This window comes from Loxodonta africana, chromosome 7 (assembly GCF_030014295.1).
Source record: "Loxodonta africana isolate mLoxAfr1 chromosome 7, mLoxAfr1.hap2, whole genome shotgun sequence".
Taxonomy (NCBI): domain Eukaryota; kingdom Metazoa; phylum Chordata; class Mammalia; order Proboscidea; family Elephantidae; genus Loxodonta; species Loxodonta africana.
This window is the reverse complement of record NC_087348.1, coordinates 50183444-50203234: the sequence shown is the minus strand read 5'-3', so window position 1 is coordinate 50203234 and position 19791 is coordinate 50183444. Positions and strand designations below refer to the sequence as shown.

The window sequence follows — 19791 nt, the reverse complement described above, 5'->3', positions numbered from 1 at the left end:
AATAGAGGGTAGAGGAAAAATTGCAGTTTTAGATATTCTCCTGACACCTCCCTTCCTCTAGAATTGAACAACATCTGGCAGTTTCTTTAAATAAGAATGTGGATTAAGTGAGGTCCTGCTCCATGAAAGCTAAAACATTTTATCCTACCTTATACTAAACCAAAAAAAAAAAAAAAAAAAATACCCCAAACCTGTTGCTGTCAAGTCGATTCCAACTCATAGCAACTCTATAGGACAGAGCAGAACTGCCCCATAGCGTTTCTAAGGAGTAGCTCGTGGATTCGAACTGCCAGTCTTTTGGTTAGCAGCCAGGCTCTTAAACACTGTGCTGTTTTGCTACTTTAGGTGAATCCCAACATTAGGTACATTTTTATTATAAAATAGGACTAATGAAATGAAAAATTATTCCCAATATACTGCTATGGGGGAGAAGGGACATTTATTGAGCACCACTATGTGTCAGGCAGTTGTAGCCCTTTGATGAGGTAAATATCAACATCTCCATTTTACAGAAGGACTGAAGCTTAAAGAGGTTCTGATTTTTCCTAAGTCACAAAGCCTAAGTAGAGAGGGGATTAGAACCCAGGCTTCTCTGACCTCAAAACCTATACAGAGTCTTCTTTCCAGTATACTAGCAATGCCCCTCCAGGGCTGAGAACAACTCTCTAAGATATATCAAGGGGAGAAATATATCTACCTTTTAACAGAGGCCCTACCGCAAATGAACTCCTGGTACAGGCAAGCCAGTGTCAACATGCCTGGAGAAGAGCCCCTATATCCACCAGAGGGGATATAAGAGCATTTTGTTTTCTCAAAATTTGGTAATGCAGTTGACCACATCAGCTATTATATGGGCAAATCTAAATGAGCAGATATATTGGGGAATTGCTTCTCCCTCTCACATACGTGTACACGTATGTGCACACTACACACCACCACATGTGCGAATAGAAATAGAAATGAAAGTTGGGAAATTCACATTCAAGAGGTAGTACTACTTGGGAATAGAAACCTGTTGCCGTCGAGTCGATTTCAACTCATAACGACCCTACAGGACAGAGTAGAACTGCTGCATAGAGTTTTCAAGGAGTGCCTGGTAGATTTGAACTGGCAACCTTTTGGTTAGCAGCCATAGCACTTAACCACTATACCACCAGGGTTTCCACTTGGAAGTAATAAGTTCTTTATTTTCATAAACTTCCTTAATTGCCATTTTCATCTTAGAAAAGTTGAAATAGCTTTTTCAAATAATTCCACAAAGTAGTGTTAAAGTGTCTTAGCTTTTCATTGGGAAGTAGTTAAACTCAAGCAGAAACTGCTCATCCCTGAGCAAGAACAAACATCTTGGCTCTGAATAGGAATCTGGGACTGGCACAGAACTGGGGCTGCCATTAATGACAGGATCTGAAGCTCAATTATGGGTAGTTGTTCTCAAACTTCTTGAAGTGGTTCAGATACAGAGTGAGACCCAGGCCAAAAGGGCAGTGAGAAAGTGGAGGATGATGACGAGGAAGGTCCTAATGCCGTGTGGCTTACAGAGCCATCAGGGACTCTTGTATAAATAGTTTCCCTTTGTATTTCCAACTTGGTCTTTGCTCACACAACACAGAAAGATCAAGAAATGATAGAAGAATGGTTTTTCTCAACAAGGGCTAATTCTAGGGCTGCATAAACATTAATCTGCCCCCTGGCCTGCATAGGTCCAGATATCAGACTTCTCTTACAATCAGTAGTTTACATAGTTTACATAGAGGAGTTCTATTCACTCCTATTCACTCCTAGATAAGCTAATTCCCTGGAGACCTACTGAAGGAGCACCTTTAAAGGATTCAGATTCCTCAGGGAACTTCATGGATTTGACAAGCTGTAATGGTTCTTCATTTTATCTTATACATAACAGCAACTACATTTGGTTTAAGATCTCCTATCAAAGTACTTGTTCACCAATTTAATAAGAGCTATTAAAAAAAAATTTTTTTTATTAGTAAAAAGGAAGTTTAATACCTAAGAAGACATTCATATTTCCTTTTGTTTTTCTTCTTTCCATCACCTCCCACCCCTACCCCACCAGGCATAAGATAAAAGAAATTGACAATTTCAGGGAAAGAATAAAAGCATTTGTTAATCACATTTTACTTCTCATTTTGTTTAGCTACCTTTGATATTTAGTGTTTCATAAACTAAAGGAAAATCCCTGATCTTCTTGTTTTCTGTAAATCTATTTTAAAACTAGATTATTATTTCAGAATTTGCTTTGGGATGAAGGTTATACATGAACTATACTAAAACACTGAAAAAGTAAGGACAGCACACATCTTGGTCCTAGGTACATACCTTATAACCCAGTGCTTTGAGTTCACTTGCAGAGCAAGGATACAAATCCATGAACTTGTATCTATCTACCAGTAAAGCTGTTTCTTTGCCTTCATATTCTTCTTTGAATGCTGTAAACCGTCTTTTCTCCACCTTCAGAATACTAGCTAGATCACCAATATTACTTTCAAAAGCTAGAAATCGGGCCCAGATTTCTCTGTAAGAAAATAAATCTAATCAATACGCAATGATTCTGGGTTGAGGGAGGTGCCTATTTACAAAAAAGCTTTAAGTCCCCCTTTTTTCTTTAATTATAAAAAGCTCTTTTTTTGTTATAAAAATTTCCAAACTACAGAAAACTAGTATAATGAATGCCTATATACCATTATCTAGACTGAATAATTGTTAATATTTTGCCATATTTGCTTCATCTTGCTTTTGCTTAAGTATTTTTAAGTAAATTACACACATCGTAATACCTCACCCCGAATACTTCTTCAGTATTCAAGCCCCCTGCTTCCTCCTCTCCCTTTGTAAAATTTTTTTACTTATTTAGCACATATGACCTATCCCTATGGTCAGTAAGAGAGACATTTACCTTTCAGAGAGGGTAAACTCAGGGTAGAAGACTTGGAAAAGGAACCTAGACAGATTTCCAATTTCTTCCGAATGATGTGGCTTCATTATTTGGTTTAGTGGTATGAGGTATAATGTAGGATGCATTCTTCATCCAATGTATGGATAAAGATATATTCCAAAATCTAATATGATTGTTCTCTATCTTTTCATATTAATATGCATCACTGGAGACAAATTTGTGCTGGTTTTAACAGCCGAAATTAATGTTCTAAGACTCTACTTAAATGTCACTAAGCATCTTTATACTAAAGTAATATATTGAGTGCCTCTTATATACCTAGCACTGGGCTATCATAAAAATCCTATGCTGGTAAGTATTATTGTTACTTAATGAGAAAGTAAGAATTGATAAGTTTATGAAATTTGCCCAAGGTCTAGTTTGCTGAACTGAACCAAGACTGTGCCACTCCAAAGCCTTTCCCCTATACCATGTTGTTCCCTTATATGATAAAACTGACAGTCAAAACCATAAATCAAGGACATAAAAGAAACTTAACTTTCAATAAGAAAGGAAGGCAAAAATGCTCGAGTAAAGAAGGTGAAAATTTCAGAACTCTTCTATTAACTTGTTCATATCAATTTCTAGGGATATAGTAAACTAGAAAGATGTATTAAAATATGTAATAATAAGTTGCTGTAGCACCTGTCAAAACAAGTTTAAAAAAAAATCACTGTGCAAAAATAAAAAATTTTACCCAGGTATGAAAATATTGCAGGTTGGCATTTTTAAAATAAGTCTTGAGGGAGGAGGGAAATTTCTCCTGAAAGTCATACTCAAGCAAACATTCATCCCATAGAAGAATCTCAAAGATGAATACGATCCCATAGGTCACAATTCAATTATTAAAGCAAAACCTGACAAGTTTTCACAGTTCTTACCCAGACTTCTCAGGAGGAAGGCTTCCAGATGTTAAAACTCTTTCAAACAAAACTCGGGTATTATTGTCCTCTAGGATATTAAAAATGATTTTAAAAATTAAAAAATCAGCTTTACAATTCAGCATTGTATTTGCACATGCATGATCTCATTCCTCACAAAAATCCTATGCAGAAACATAACTGTTATCACAGTTGATTTTTATAGATGAGGAAACAGAGGTTAAAAAATGATTTAGTGATTGATGTGGGTCAGTTATTGCATAACAACCATACCTAGAAGCAAAGTCTTTTTACTTCTAGTTCAGCCCTCCTATACTATGCTACACTTGTAATAATGCAAAACAGTTTACAACAGTGTAACCCATTTGCAGGAGCCCTGATGGCGCAGTGGTTAGTGTCTGGCTGCTAACCCAAAGGTCAGTGGTTTGAACCCACGAGCCACTCTGCGGGAGAAAGATGTGGCAGTCTGCTTCCATAAAGATTTACAGCCTTGGAAACCCTTTGGGACAGTTATACTCTGTCCTATAGAGTTGCTATGAGTCAGAATCAATACGATAGCAATGGGTTTGGTTTTTTGGTTTATCCCATTTGCCTTTTTAAAATAACACAAATTTTAAATATGCTCACATTATAATTGTCAGACTATTGATATTTTTTAAATATATTGAATGTGAAGGATGACAAGCTCAAATTTAGGTACAGTTGAGTCCTTTGAAACACCAGGACTACTGTATCCTTAACTAATTTCTTATATGGGTAATATAATATCTAGGTTGCTAGATAAATATGCAAATAGAAATTAATTAAAAGTGGTTGCCAGATGTGAATTAAATCTTAAGATTCTTGAGAGGTTCTCTGTAGCTGAAAGTGAGAAAATGATACTTCTTGCTAAACTCTTAAGGGATCTTATTAAATTTAAGAATCCAGTAAATTTACTGAATTATAAACAAAAAACTTAGGATATGTAAATTATACCTCCATAAAATTGTTTGAAAAAAAAAAAAGAATCCAGCAGAGTGGTTAATTTTTATTGGTTGAAGGTAGTTATTCAGCTTTACTACATGTTCATATACAGATTGAACCAAGGAAGATAGCACCATATTCACAGCTTTCACCTTCGATTTAACATACTTTAAAAAAATGGTAAGTGATACTTACATCTTTATCCTTTTGGTTTATTCCAAGTTTTGCCCCAGACATACTTTTTACTATTCCACATAACTTTTCTACTGCTTGTGTATATGCTATACTCTCTGCCCAGAATGCCTTTTCCTTTTTTCTTTACCTGACTATTGCTCAACCTTCAAAATCCAGTTCATGTCCCCTTCTTTATGACACCCTCTAGAACAGCACTGTCCAACAGAAATATAATGGAAGCCACATACGTAATATAAAATTTTCTGCTAACTACATTTGAAAGAGTAAAACAGGTGCAATTGACTTTAATAATATATTTAATCAACTCAATACATCCAAATTATCATTTCAACATGTAGTAATCAATACAAAAATGATTAAGATATTTTACTTTTTTTTATACTAAGTTTTTGAAATCTGGTATGTATTTTACACTTACACATCTCAATTTGGAGTAGCCACATTTCAAGTACTCAATAGCCTAGTTTAGCGGCTACCATAATTGCACAGTACTGCTCTAGAACTTAAATTACACCCCCTTTTCTATGCTCCCAGAGTACTTCATTCAGGGCTCTATTATGGTATTTAGCACATTTCATCATCACCATTAACAGTTAATGTTTATGGAGTATTGACCACATTCCATAAAAGTCAAACACATGTAAAAACTCATTTAATCCTCTCAGCAATCCTTTGAGATGGGTACTCTTATGACCATTCTACACATAAGAAAACAAGCTTAAAATTACACAGCTAATCCACCTAACCCCAGAATTCATGCTACAGTTAAAACTAAACGATGATGCAATCATGTTTACACATCTGATTCCCTCACCAGATTCTTAGAGGGTAAGAATGGAGTCCTATTCCTCTTTGTACTCCCAGGCCCTGGTAACCCGAAGGTACTAGATAAATGGATAGATAAATGAATGGATAAAAAATGAACTGTCTAATCATTAATTTTGGAAGACTAATGCTGATGTATCATCCTCGTTTTTAGAATAATAATACAAATATTAGCATACTAGTAACTACTATTTAAAAAATCAAGGAAAACAATTTAAAATTGGTGAGGAACATTGATTTCACATAAAAAAAATGATCATTTCTAATGGCCCATGGTCTCACTATTTGGAGTAAATCTTTTTTCAGAGTGCAGAATCACTAAGCTGAAATACAAGTTTTTAAGTTTTATTCTTTTATATTATTTAGGTATACAGAATGCTGTATTTTCCTAAAACACCATTTAAAATCATTGATGCAATATCTAATTCTGTAACCATTTACATGACACATAATCAACATTTACACCATATCTTTAATCAAGAAATTGTATATCCCCAACTGTAACTGGACTAACTGTGCTAGGTGACTCGTATAAATATGTATTTATACGAGTCACCTAGCACAGTGCCTGGCACATGGTAGGGACTCAGTAAAGGATGGCCATTATTATTACTACAACAGAATAGGGAGATAAAAACTAAGATGCTAATAAAACACACATCTTTTCTAAATCTTTTCCACAGTAGCTTAAAAGCATTTTCTTTACTTATACATTTTTGTTAATGGTGGCTAGACTGAGTTTGTTTGTTTTTTTGGACCTGTTTTCTTCCCAGGAAACGGGATCACTTGCCCAGAGTCATCAGAGATGGGCATAAACAAGTCTATGTCTCCCAACTCTAAATTTGTGGGCTTAAACTGCTACTGATTACTGATGATGTATTAAAGACCATTCTTCAGAGTCAGAAAACATCTACCAGTATAAATTCCTGGTTGATAGTCAGGGCACAAATATTTCTTGAGTGCCTATCAATTGCCCAGTTCTGATGTGATGACAACATTATAGTACATTTGAGAAGAAATAAAACCTAACAATGTAATTTAAGAGAATGACATTGATGTTTAATACTGAGTAACTGTTCTAGTGTCTACTTACCGTTGAGGTGAGAGAGATAGTCAATATAGGCCAGGACATATTCTGGAATGTCTCCATATTTCTTGAGCCCTAGCTCAAAAATCTTAAAGGCAACAGATTTGTCCTAGAAGTAAAGAGAATAAAGTACTGATTTCCATGAAATATCTGGCAAGATGCTCATAAGAATATTAAAACTATAACACTTACATACGATAAGCTACATGGGTATTAAAATGAAAATTAAAATCACGTTAAGTAAAAAACCACTTAAGGGCTTATCAGTGGTTACCAGGAGTGGGTGGGAGAGGGAATTATTGCTTAACAGGCACTGAGTTTCTGTTAATGGTGATGAGAAAAATTGGAAACGGGTTGTACAATAATTAAGGTCACTGAATTGTACAGGTTAAACTGGTTGAAATGTCAAATGTTTTCTTACATATATATTTTTTAAATTAATTTTTATCGTGCTTCAAGTGAAAGTTTACAAATCAAGTCAGTCTCTCATATAAAAATTTATTTATACCTTGCTATTTTTTTTTTATATACTCCTAATTGCTCTCCCCGTCATGAGACAGCACACTCCTTCCCTCCACTTTCTCTCCTTGTGTCCTGCCCCCTCTGCCCTCTCATCTCCCCTCCAGACAGCAGATGCCAACAGTTTTATGTGTGTACTTGATCCAAGAAGCTTGTTCTTCACCAGTATCATTTTATATCCCATGTTCCAGACCAATCCCTGTCTGAAGAGTTGGCTTTGGGAATGGTTCCTGTCTTGAGTTCTTATATATATTTTATCACAATAAAAAATATTCAAGGAGTTTGGCAATAATGGGGCTTAATAAGGCATAAATTAGCAGGCAGAGGGGATTTGGATGACATGCCATGTAATTTCACAGAGATACACTTAGATTTTCTTTATGAAATGCAACAATTAAAGTTTAATGTCAGAAACCAGGACTATCTTTCATTTAAGTAATGTACCTCAGATGAAGAAAATTATTTTACCTTTCTTTATATTTGTATTTCAATATTTACCTTACTACAGTAGTACTCCATGAGTGCTGCAGTAACATAGACATGGTGGCGGGTTCTGGTATCTTCTCTTGCTTTTTTAAATATCATTCTTCCAGATTTGATACCTTCTGCTCTTCTTGCAAATTTCATATACTGGATATATACCTATGCAAAAAAAGGAATTGTTAATTATAATGGAATCTACAAATTAGGCAGAATGTGATCCTTCTAGAATGTAATGCAGGTTCACTTTTTATTCCTATACTATAAGAAAACAATCTTGAATACCCAAGAAATTAGTAGAATTATCAACATTGCCTGATTTAAATCTACAAGCTAATATTTTCTGGAATTAAAGATGTGTACAAATTATTATTATTATTATTTTGCTGTCCTGTTTTTCTGTTGAGATGTAATCCACATAACACAAAATTTACCCTTTTAAAGTATGTAATTCAATGGTTTTTCTGCATATTCATAAGGCTGAGTAATCCAAAACCAAAAAAACCAAACCCATAGATTCTGACTCATCGTGTCTCTATAGAACAGAGTATAACTGCCTCATAGGGTTTCGAAAGAGCAGCTGGTGGATTTGAACTGCTGACCTTTTGGTTAGCCGCTGAGCTCTTAACCACTGCACCACCAGGGCTCCAGTCATCACCACTAATTCCAGAACATGCAAATTAATTTTAAAGGGGGAAAAAAAAAAAAGTGAAACAACTGGAAAACACTCTTTAATAAAAGCCAACATCTAGAAATTCAATGTTTTCTTTAATAAAAGCATGTTTAACAATACATGTTTAACTTCACATTTTCTTGGTTTATTGCTTTAAAAGCCTATGAAGACCATATAATGGAATTTTTTATTGATTAGTTGATTATGTAATTTGATCAATAAACCATTTATGAGCCTTTTATACCCAGCATCTACAGAGTGCCCAATACCTGAAGAGTATGCAATGTTTAATAAGCAAATGACACTGTACCATGAGTAGGGTGACTAACTCATCCTGGTTTGCCCACAACTGTTAGTTTTCAAACCAAAAGTCCCATATCCCAGAAAGCCCCTCAGATCTGTGAAAATTAGGACACTTGATGACCCTGACTAGGAGGTACTTGAGGAAAGGGATTTTACCTAGTTTGTTAATATACTCCTGGAGTATAACACAGTGCATAGCACAGAGCTATTTGCAGAATAAATTTAAAAATAATACATAAATGGTATTCCAATATAAACAGAAAAACAAAATAGTATACCTCTAGCAGACCTAGGGCAGAGGGTTTAGAGCCCACCTATTGGCCTATCCCTCTCTCACTGGGGGTGCTCCTTCACACTTTTGCAGAAACTCAGGACTATAAAAACCACTATTATAGTGCAGAACGCAGGATAAAGTGAGTTCCTGTCCAGTCCTTTTCTGGGATGTTGTTTCCTCCTGCCCCATTTATTTAAAAAAAACTGTTTTAGACAATTATGTGGCATAAAGTGGACTAAAAAAAAATCCAGCAAAAAGCAAATCAATTGCCAAGGGTTTGAGGAGAGGGAAGGATTGACTACAAAGGGGCCCCACATGAGGGAATTTTTCAGGGGTGATGGAAGTGTGTTGTATTTCTGTTGTGATGGTGTTCACATGACTATTATTTTCTCAAGAATCAGAGAACTATATACCAACAGGACTGAATTTTACTATATGTAAATTAAAACTTTTTTTTTTTTTAATCAGACTGTAAAGCTGGGAAACAGATTTGTAAAGCTACTCACCAAGGTAGGGTCAATATCTTCAATTGCCAGAAGTCTGTTATATATACTGTGAACCTTCTCATACTTCATGCGACTCTAAGGTGGTAGAGAAGAAGCAAATGTAAATATATACACATAAACAAGCAGGATTTCAGCTCTGACGAATCCAGAGGCCACACTCCACAATGGCACCTGCTTTGAGCATAAATTCAGTACGAACTGAGGACTAATAACTTTATTTTGCATTATCTCTGTCTAACATAAGTAACATACCTGGCAAAGGAGCAGTAAGAAACCAAATTCACTCCTGCAGTAAAAACTGAATTATAAGAAAGTTCTAAGCATTTTTACCTACCTCTTCATAATCAGCATATGCAAAATAAAGCAGCATATTCTTCTTTAATAAAGTGCTTATGGCTCTTTCATATATATTAGCAGCTTCATCACTAAACAATTTGGCATTATTCATATCCTGAGAGAAAAAATAAATGAAAGCACTACCTCAATTATTTTAATATAGTTGAAAGAAAATAAAATTAATAAAACTACCTACTTTATTTGTTTATGTGTATCTAAGAAAATACACACTTATTTGTATGTATGTATGGACACATCTGCATTTTTGGATTCCAAAAAAAATTCCAAATACTTCTTCCATTATTTTAACTTCTACAAGAATCATACAAGTACCCTAAATGATTCATCACTTTAATACATTAAAAAATAGCCACTCTAAGGGGTTGGGGATACTCACCCCCTTCTCTGCTAGCAGTTTACTTGACTGCTCAAGATACTGTGCAGCTTCATACCAAATATCAGGGTGGTGGCCCAGAACAAGCAGGCACTGTTCGTATGCAAACATAACTAGAAGAAGACATTGATAACAACAGTCCATTAAAAGAAATACTTCATGTAAAACTATCAATGAAAGCATCACAACTAAATTGTTAGCCTAAGGCAGGGTCCTCAATAATGAATGATGATTAGAAATAAAAAACTTGAGGATTTCTGGCACCATTATCCACCCAAGCCCTATCCATCCATCCATCATTTATTAAATTAATATCTACTAAGCACCAACTATATTCTAGGGAATGTGAAAGACACTGTGGATATACCTGTGAATGAGACTTTATACCCAAGAAGTCTATAATATATGGAAAGACAGACATTAAGAAAGCAATTATGAAAAGTGTAAGTAATATAAGGAAATTATAGCATACTCTTAAAACTTAGAGCTACAGGATTTAGTTTAGGTACTTAAGAAAACCTTCACTAAGGAACTGATGATATCTAAAGCAAAACCTGAAGAAGGGATAGAAGCTGGTCAGTTGAGAGAGGAAATGGAGTGGAGGAGGGACAGGGACAAATAAAAAATAGGCTAAGGAAATAGTATTTGCAAAGGCCTACAGGTAATAGAGTAAGACAAGATTGAGGAATTTAAAAAAATTCTAAATTTCCATGGTTCCTTGGTTTGGAGGTTTAGGGCCATGGTTTCATGGTACATCCCAGTTAATTAGCCTATTAATATTAGGCTACCTCCTGGTTCAGTGCATAGAGCCTGGGGTCATAAAAGCTTGCAAGCAGCAGTCCAAGGTACAACAATTACTCTCTATTTGCCTGGAACCACAGAGGAAGAAGGAGAGTCAGGAACAGGAAGAAGAAATGGAATGGGTGGCTAATTGCTTCCATGAAAAACTGCCTCCTTTGCCATGAGACCAGAAGAACTAGATGGTGCCTGACTGCCATTACTGAACATTTAGATCAAAGATTCTATAGAAGAATCCTGATCAAAAGGGGGAAAATACAAAACAGAATTTCAAATTCTCATGGACTCCAGACTTCCTGGAGCCATGAAGGCTGGATGAATCCCTGAAACTATAGTTCTGAGATAATCTTTAAACCTTAAACTAAAAATATTCCCTGTAGTATTTCTAAAACCAAATAAAAGATTAGCTTAACTAGTCAAAAAAAAAAAAAAAAAACTGCTTTAAGCATTATGCTCTTTTAAGAACTATCTATATGGGACCAAATCGATAACAGCAACTCAAAAGATTAGATAGGAACCTTAGGGGTCAGTGAGTTTATGTTAATGGGGAGGAACGACTCAGAGAAGTGTGAGAATGGTTATATAAATTGAAGGATGTAATCAATGTCACTGAATTATATATATAGAAATTGTTGAGTTGGCATATGTTTTGCTGTGTACGTTCTCAACAACAACAACAAAAGTTCCAAATTCCAGCTCTGGAGTAGTAGTTTGTATCGGACTATCCCTCCTGAAAATAAAAATTATAAACTCTGAAAAAATACAAAAAGCAGCTATTTGAAGGCACTGGCACCAAAAAACAAAAAAACTTGTTGCCATCAAGTTGATTCTGATTCATGACAACTCCATATGTTACAGAGTAGAACTGCTTCATAGGGTTTTTCCTGGCTGTAATCTTTACAGAAGCAGATCACCAGGCCTTTCTTTCTTGCCACCACCAGGTGGGTTTCAATTGCCAACCTTTCAGTTAGTAGTCAAGTGCAAACCATATGCTCCACCCAGGGCCCCAAAGGCACTAGAGGATAACCAAAAAGCAGAAAAACCAAAGGGGATCAACCTTTGAAAAAAGGGAACCACAATGGGTTTTTTCCCTTAAGGACTCTATAGTGGGTTTAATTGTGTCCCCTAAAAAGATATGTTCAAGTCATAACTCCTAGTACCTGTGAATATGACCTTATTGCAAATAGTCTTTGCAGATGTAATAAAGTTAAAATGAGGTCCTATTGGCACAGTGGTTAAGAGCTACAGCTGCTGACCTTTTGGTTAGCAGTTTGAATCCACCAGGCACTTCTTGGAAACCCTATGGGGCAGTTCTACTCTGCCCTATAGGGTCACTATGAGTTGGAATCGACTTGACAGCAACAGGTTTGGTTTGGTTTTACTGGATTAGGGTAGGCCCTAAATCCAATGACTGGCTTCTTTTTAAGAGTAAGAAGAGATTTGGACACAGAGACACAGGAAAGATGGCCAAATGAAGAAGGAAGCACAGATTGGATTAATACATCTACAAGCCAAAACCAGCATGGATTGCTGGGAGCTACCAGAAGCTAGGAAGGCATTCTTCTCTAGAGCTTTCAGAGGAAACTCTGAAATGAAGGATTCTTCTCTAGAGCTTTCAGAGGGAACATGGCTTTGTCAACACCTTGATTCCAGACTTCTAGCCTCCACAACTGTGAGAGAATAAATTTCTGTTGTTTTAAGCCACCCAGTTTGGAGTAATTAGTTATGGCAGCAGTACGAACTAACATAGGTACATCACAGTCTGTGCAGTTCTGGGTAGCTAGAACTAAAGTGAAATGCTGCAGTATTATTTGCTTGAGGCATCAGAGGATGGAATTCTGAATTACGTACAAGAGCAGCTGGAAACAGAGGAGGGAAATCCCAAAAAGGAAAGAACCACAAAGAGCAGAGCCTGAAAATCTGGGTATAAATTTCCCTCAATCTTTAATCCTAAAATATACATCTGTAGGGGAGAATTAAAAAAAAAAAAAAAAAAAAAAAACAGAAAATAAGGCTGAAAGGCTGAAAAAGAGTTGAATCGATACTTCAGCAGCTGCCCATTTCAAGAGTGACCAAATTTGGAGTTTGAGTCCTGTCAAGTTAGAAGTTCTGAGTACTTTCTTAACCTTGGACTTTCCATTGAAATCTCAAAAGGGTTAGGTTTTAAGAGTAAAAGTATGGCCTAGGGCTATCTGTATCCTTTATCCTAAGATAAATGGCAAAACTAAAAAAGATCGGTCCTACCATTATAAAACCAAGCCTCCACAAAGTCCAGGTGATCTGCTAGTTGTTTAACTAAAATAAAACTTAACATTCTTCAGAGTAAGATTGCAGAATCCGGAGTTTCTATAATGTATCATTTGGACAATATCGTAAAAAAAGAAATTAAAATGTGTAGACATCCTCACAACTAGACCAATAAGCAGCATCATGATAAACAGAAGAAATATTGAAGTTGTCAGGGATTTCATTTTACTTGGATCCACAATCAGGCAGCAGTCAAGACATCAAACGACGTATCGCACTGAGCAAATCTCCTGAAAAAGGCCTCGTTAAAGTGTTCAAAAGCAAAGATGTCACCTTGAGGACTAAGGGGTGCCTCACCCAAGCCATGATATTTTCAATTGTCTCATATGCATGCAAAAGCTGGACAATGAATAAAGAAGGCCGAAGAAGAATTGATGCCTTTGAATTATGGTTTTGATAAAGAATATTGAATATACCATGGATTGGCAAAACAACAAACAAATCTGTCTTGGAAGAAGTACCGTCAGAATGCTCCCTAGAAGTTGAGAATGGCAAGCCTTCATCTCACATATTTTGGAAATGTTATCAGGAGGGACCAGTCCCTGGAGAAGGACATCATGCTTGGTAAAGCAGAGGGTCAGCAAAAAAAGAAAAGGACCCTTAACGAGATGTATTGACACAGTAGCTGCAACAAAGGGCTCAAACATAGCAACGATTGTGAGGGTGATGCAGAACCAGGCAGTGTTTCATTCTGTTGTATACGTAGGGTCACTGTGAGTTGGAATCGACTTGACAGCATCTAACAACAACATACACGTGAAAAAACAGGAAAATGTAACCCATAGTCAAGAGAAAAAGCAGTCAAAAGAAACCAACCCTAAGAATTAGGAGTCAAGGACTTTATAGCAACTGTTGTAAGTATGTTCAAGGACATAAAGAAAAAAGATGGTCATAATGAATAAACAGACAGGGACTCTCAGTACAGAAATGGACACCATAAAAATGAACTGAAAAAATAAAAAATTTCTAGGATAGAAACTTCCAGAATGTGAAAGTATACAATATCTGAAATGAAAAATTTACTGGATGCCTTAATAGCAGATTAGATACAATAGAACAAAGGGTCAGTGAACTTGAAGATATATCTATAGAAATTATCCAAAAGGAAAAATAAAAGGAAAAAAAAAAAAAGATTACAGTAGAAAAACAGAGTCTCAGTGACCTAAGGAATAGTATGAAGTGGTCTAACATACATGTAATTGGAGTCCCAGGAGGGCCAAGCTTTTTACCTCTTTTTGTTATAAGGGTTTGATCCTCTGTACGAAGAGGGTTGCTCTTTTCCCACTGTATGTATTTCTTCCACATATCTACTTGCTGAGCTTCTTGAGGAGTATTCTGAGGAGGCACTGAGGGAGCATTGCGGTCCAAACCTTTCATTACTGTCTCATATTCCTAGACAACAAGCATTTAGAATTCTATGGTGGGTATTGAAAAACTCAAGTGTGTGGAATGGAGTTGATCAGTCTGATCTATTTTGTTTAAAATACCTATTCTTTTCAAATACTACTCTGTTAATATTAACTATAAACTATTTAAGAATGGGAAGAAAGATAACAGAGTGAGTACCTGATAGGAGAGTATTACCCACATGAGAACAGGTTCCCAGGGCTGAATAAGCAGAACACCCCTGGGCTGTCTTTGTAGGTGATCAAGGAGGTCACTCTCCAGGATGGAAGGGCTGACAGATCAACATAACTGATGATCTAGTGGCATTATTACTGCCATCTTTGGAGAAACTATCTGTCCTTTAGAATTTTAATACTTAGTACTACTAGCCTATTTTTCCTAACTTATTATTCTAAGAATGTCAGTGAAAGGCAAAGTATGCACACAATACAAAATCTGTTCCTAAGGGTTATGTTATTAGATCACACAGTAGTACAGTATTCAGATGAGCACATATGTTTCCATATTTTGGAAAGATAATTTCTTCCAAACTCTACTTATTCTATTTTGTCCTTTAATGTATCTGTAGAGAGGTATTTCATTTCAAATATAGCAAGTGCTCAGACACTGTATCTAATTGTCCTTAGTTAAAATTGCTAATGACTGAAAGTATCAAGAGTAATATTATACAGGGAAAACTCTTCCATAAATAAGGCTCATTAAAGTAAATGGCCTAATGGAATTCCATACCTTTGCTACACGCCTAGCATTCATGTAATCTCTACTCCGATCTTCAATCATTTTTTTGGCTAAATGAATATTGATACCCTAAGAAAAAAACAAAGGAAAACATTATTTTAAAATTAAGTATACGATGTATAATTAGCAAAATACGGTTAATGTATTCATTTACTGAATGACTTTAAAGTCTTCATTTTAAAAGGTATTTCTGATTAGTGAAATAGAACTTTAGTAGTAGTATAAACTTCAGAGATCAAGGAGGACCTGCTTATGTCTATTATCAGCAGTAGTAAAATTATATATATCAGGAATTTTTAAAGATAGTGAATAATTTGAAAAGGATTAATTATTTCACATAAAATTCTACAATGTACAGATTCATCCAGGTGAATAGCCATGCCTCAGCTCAAAAAGCTTACTTCCTCCTAACTGATTGCATCCAAAAAACCAAACCCACTATAGGACAGTAGAACTGCCCCATAGAGTTTCCAAGGAGCACCTGGCAGATTTGAACTGCCGACCTCTTGGTTAGCAGCTGTAGCGCTTAACCACTACACCACCAGGGTTTCCACTGATCGCATAGCTTTAAAAAAATTCAGTGAGAGCAAGGAGAGATAAACATTACCATTTATGCCTAGCAGTTCTCAAAAGGTAGTCTAAGGACCCCTAGTCCCCAAGACCTTTTGCTCCTTTCAAATACAGTGGAATTTCCCAGAGACTATATGATGTTCAATATCATAACAGATTGAATACAGAAGGAGATATGAGAATCCACCTGTTTTCTATTAAGTTAGGCATTAAACAGATTTGCAAAAATATAAAACAATGCCAATCTTTTCATTGAAATTATCCTTGTTTTGGAAAATATTTTTTAAATACTATTTGTGTTAAAATCTAAGGGTTTTATAAAATTTACTTTTAAATAAATTAATAACTATCTTGAAAAGTTCTCAGTTTTAATTTCCAATATGCTAATTGTTGACTGATATAAGCCACATTAAAAAACACTAACAACAACACAAAACAACTCTTTGGAGTCTTCAATAAGTTTTAAAATCCCAAGAACAAAGTTTCAGAACCACTGCTCATGTCTGTAAGGGAAGAGTTCACTACTCTATATAGTTCTTACAAATTACAAAGGAGACTTCGAGTTTCTAGTGTGACATGTAAAGAGCTCAGAAGTTGTCACTTCCATCCTCATAAGAAAAAAGATGAACAAACTGAAAACAACTCTTCTTAGATGCATCACAGCTTACTGAGAGCAGAAACCACTACTGGAACCAGCAACTGGTAGGAAAATTTAAGGGATAACTGAAAACTGAACAATTGAGCATAGAATAGTTGAGAGATAAATATTCCTGGGGGCCCAGCCTTAGAAAGGCCTCACACGTTAGTTTAGTTTTATCTCCAAAAGCCCCAATCAGGTTCTCAGGGTAAAAATGGGAAAAAAATCTCCTTGTGCTTCTGGTAGGGAAAGGGGAAAAGTTACTTTATTGAAATGTGTGTTCTATTCTCACTAACAAAGGCCTGCTCTCAAGGAAAATTACATTAGAAGACCCTAACTGACTTGAAGGAATTCATGAAGGGGAAGGGAAATAACCAGTCCCAGCTACCTCTAGCTTTCTTGTCTCATCTAAGGGAGGGAAAAGCCTAGAAAGTGCTTGGAAGATCACAGCCCAGGAACACAGGCCCACTAAAGGACTGAGACCTAATCACAGTATTCTAGAATACGTCTAATTCTCCACACCTTACCACCACATCAGTAGGACTCCTATATAATAACAGGGCATTGCAACTGAAAGAACTGCAAGGCTCAGGCTCTATTTAAGAAGCAGTTTGAAGGGAAACTCAAAGACAGCAGAGGAGACAAAAACAAGGACCCTACAGGAAATTTTGGCCCCTGACACCTACAGCTACAGCAAACAGTAAACAGTTTAGCTCTTAGTCAGATAAACATAAAACCTCACACTAAAGGCCTAATAACCTCAGTTCTTTTTACCCAATGCATCTTGTTCAGCTTTCAACAAAAATTTATAAGCGATTCTAAAGACAAAAAACACAGTCTGAAGAGACAAACTAAGCAACAGAACTAATTTACGACAGAAGTTTTATAATTATCAGACATGAGATTAAAGTAACTATGATTAATATGCTAAGAATTTTAATACAAAATGTGGGCAACATGCAAGAACAGATAGGTAATGGAAGCAAAGAGATGGAAACTCCAGGAGCCAAAAGAAAAGGCTAGCAATGAAAAACATGGTAACAGAAATAAAGAATGCCCTTGATAGGCTCATCAGTAGACTGAATGTGGTCAAGGAAAGAATCAGTGAGTGTGAAGACATGTCAAAAACAACTAACTTCCCAAACTGAAAAGCAAAGAGAAAAAAGACTGGAAAAAGAAAATGATACAGAATATCCAATAACCTTGGGGCAATTAAAAAAGGTGTAATGTATGAGTAACGGAAATACAGAAGGAGAAGAAAGGAACAGAAGAAATATTTGAAGTCATAATGGCTGAGAATCTTCAAAAATTAATGACAGACATTAAACTATAGATCCAGGAAGCTCAGGGAACACTCAGCAGGATAAATACCAAAAAAATCTAAACCTAGGTATATCATATGCAATCAGTAGAAAATCAAAGACAAAGAGAAAAATCTTAAAAGAAGCAAGAGGGGAAAAAAACAACTTGTCCATAGAGGAACAAGAATAAGAATTACATTGTACTCAGAAACCATGTAAGCCAGCAGAGAGTGGAGTGAAATATTTAAAGTGTTAAAAGAAAAAAAGCCACTAACCTAGAATTCTGTATCCAGCAAAATTATTCTTCAATAGTGAAGGAAAAATAAAGACTTTCTTGGACAAACAAAAATTGAAGGAATTTGTCACCAGTAGACCTGCCTTATAAGAAATGTTAAAAGAAGCTCTTCAGAGAGAAGAAAAATTATATAGGTCAGAAACTGAATCTACATAAAGAAAAGAAGAGCATTAGAGAAGGAATAAATGAAGGTAAAACAAAATCTCTTTTTTTTTTTATTCTTAACAGATAACAGTTTGTTCAAATAATAACAGTAACAATATGTTGGCCGGTTACAGTTTATAAATAAATTAAATGAATGACAGCAATGTTATAAAGGATGGGAAGGAGGAATTGGGAATACTCTGTTATATCTATACTATCTGTGAAATGGTATGGCGTTATTTGAAAGTGGACTTAAAATATACCAATTAAAGACTATCAAAGTGGATAAAAAACAAGGCCCAAGTATATGTTCTCTATTAAAAAACCCATTTTAAATATAAAGACACAGATAGATTAAAAGTAAAGAAATGAAGAAAGACATACCATGCTAACAGTAATCAAAAGAAAGCTAAAGTAACTATTTTAATTTCAGACAAAGTATCATTCAGAGTAGGGAAAATCATCAGAGATAAAGAGGGGCATTACATAATGATAAAGGAGTCAGTTCTTCAAAAAGACATAACAATCTTGAATGTGTATGCACCTAACAACAGAGCATCAAAATACATGAAGTAGAAACTGATAGAACTGCAAGAAGAACTGGATGAATTTACTCTTATAGCTGGAGACTTCAACACCCCTCTATTAGTAATTTGACAGATCCAACAAGAAGAAAATCAGTAAGGATACAGTTGAACTGAACAGCACCATCAATGAACTGGATCTAATTGACGTCTATAGATTACTGCATCTAACAGTGGAATATACATTCTTCTAAATCGTAATAGACATATAAGGAATGTCCTTTTAATGACAGAACTTATGTGGCACGTATTTTTACCTATATGGGTGGAATAGTTCAGCTGGTTAAAGCATAATACCAATGACACAAAGATGTAGCCACATAGTAATCACATTTCTGGAGTCCCTGGGTAGTACAAATGGTTATGCTCTCAACTACTAGCCAAAAAGTTTGTGGTTCGAACCCACCCAAAGGCCGCTCAGGAAACAGGCCTGGTGATCTGTTTCTGAAAGTTCACAGCCTTGAAAATTCTACGAAGTAGTTCTACTCTGCACACATGGGGTCGCCATGATTCAGAACTGACTCAACAACAACGGCAATCACATTTCTGTAACTAGGTGAAAGAGGTGCACTGCAACTGATCATTACCACTGGAAAGACAATTCCACAAAGGTAGCCATTCATA

At 35.7% G+C, this 19791-nt stretch overlaps 1 protein-coding gene across 1 annotated transcript in view; it reads right to left on the bottom strand.

The window, feature by feature from the left end:
* CSTF3 (cleavage stimulation factor subunit 3) overlaps positions 1-19791 on the bottom strand; it is an 84221-nt gene that overhangs the window by 2862 nt on the left and 61568 nt on the right. Inside the window, exons 9-17 of the mRNA XM_003412294.4 lie at positions 15628-15705; positions 14721-14883; positions 10390-10499; positions 9991-10107; positions 9657-9731; positions 7919-8062; positions 6908-7010; positions 3832-3901; positions 2335-2530 (exon numbers count right to left, since the gene is read on the bottom strand). Of these exons, the coding sequence (XP_003412342.1) occupies positions 2335-2530; positions 3832-3901; positions 6908-7010; positions 7919-8062; positions 9657-9731; positions 9991-10107; positions 10390-10499; positions 14721-14883; positions 15628-15705 (1056 nt within the window). The remainder of the gene's footprint in view (positions 1-2334; positions 2531-3831; positions 3902-6907; positions 7011-7918; positions 8063-9656; positions 9732-9990; positions 10108-10389; positions 10500-14720; positions 14884-15627; positions 15706-19791) is intronic.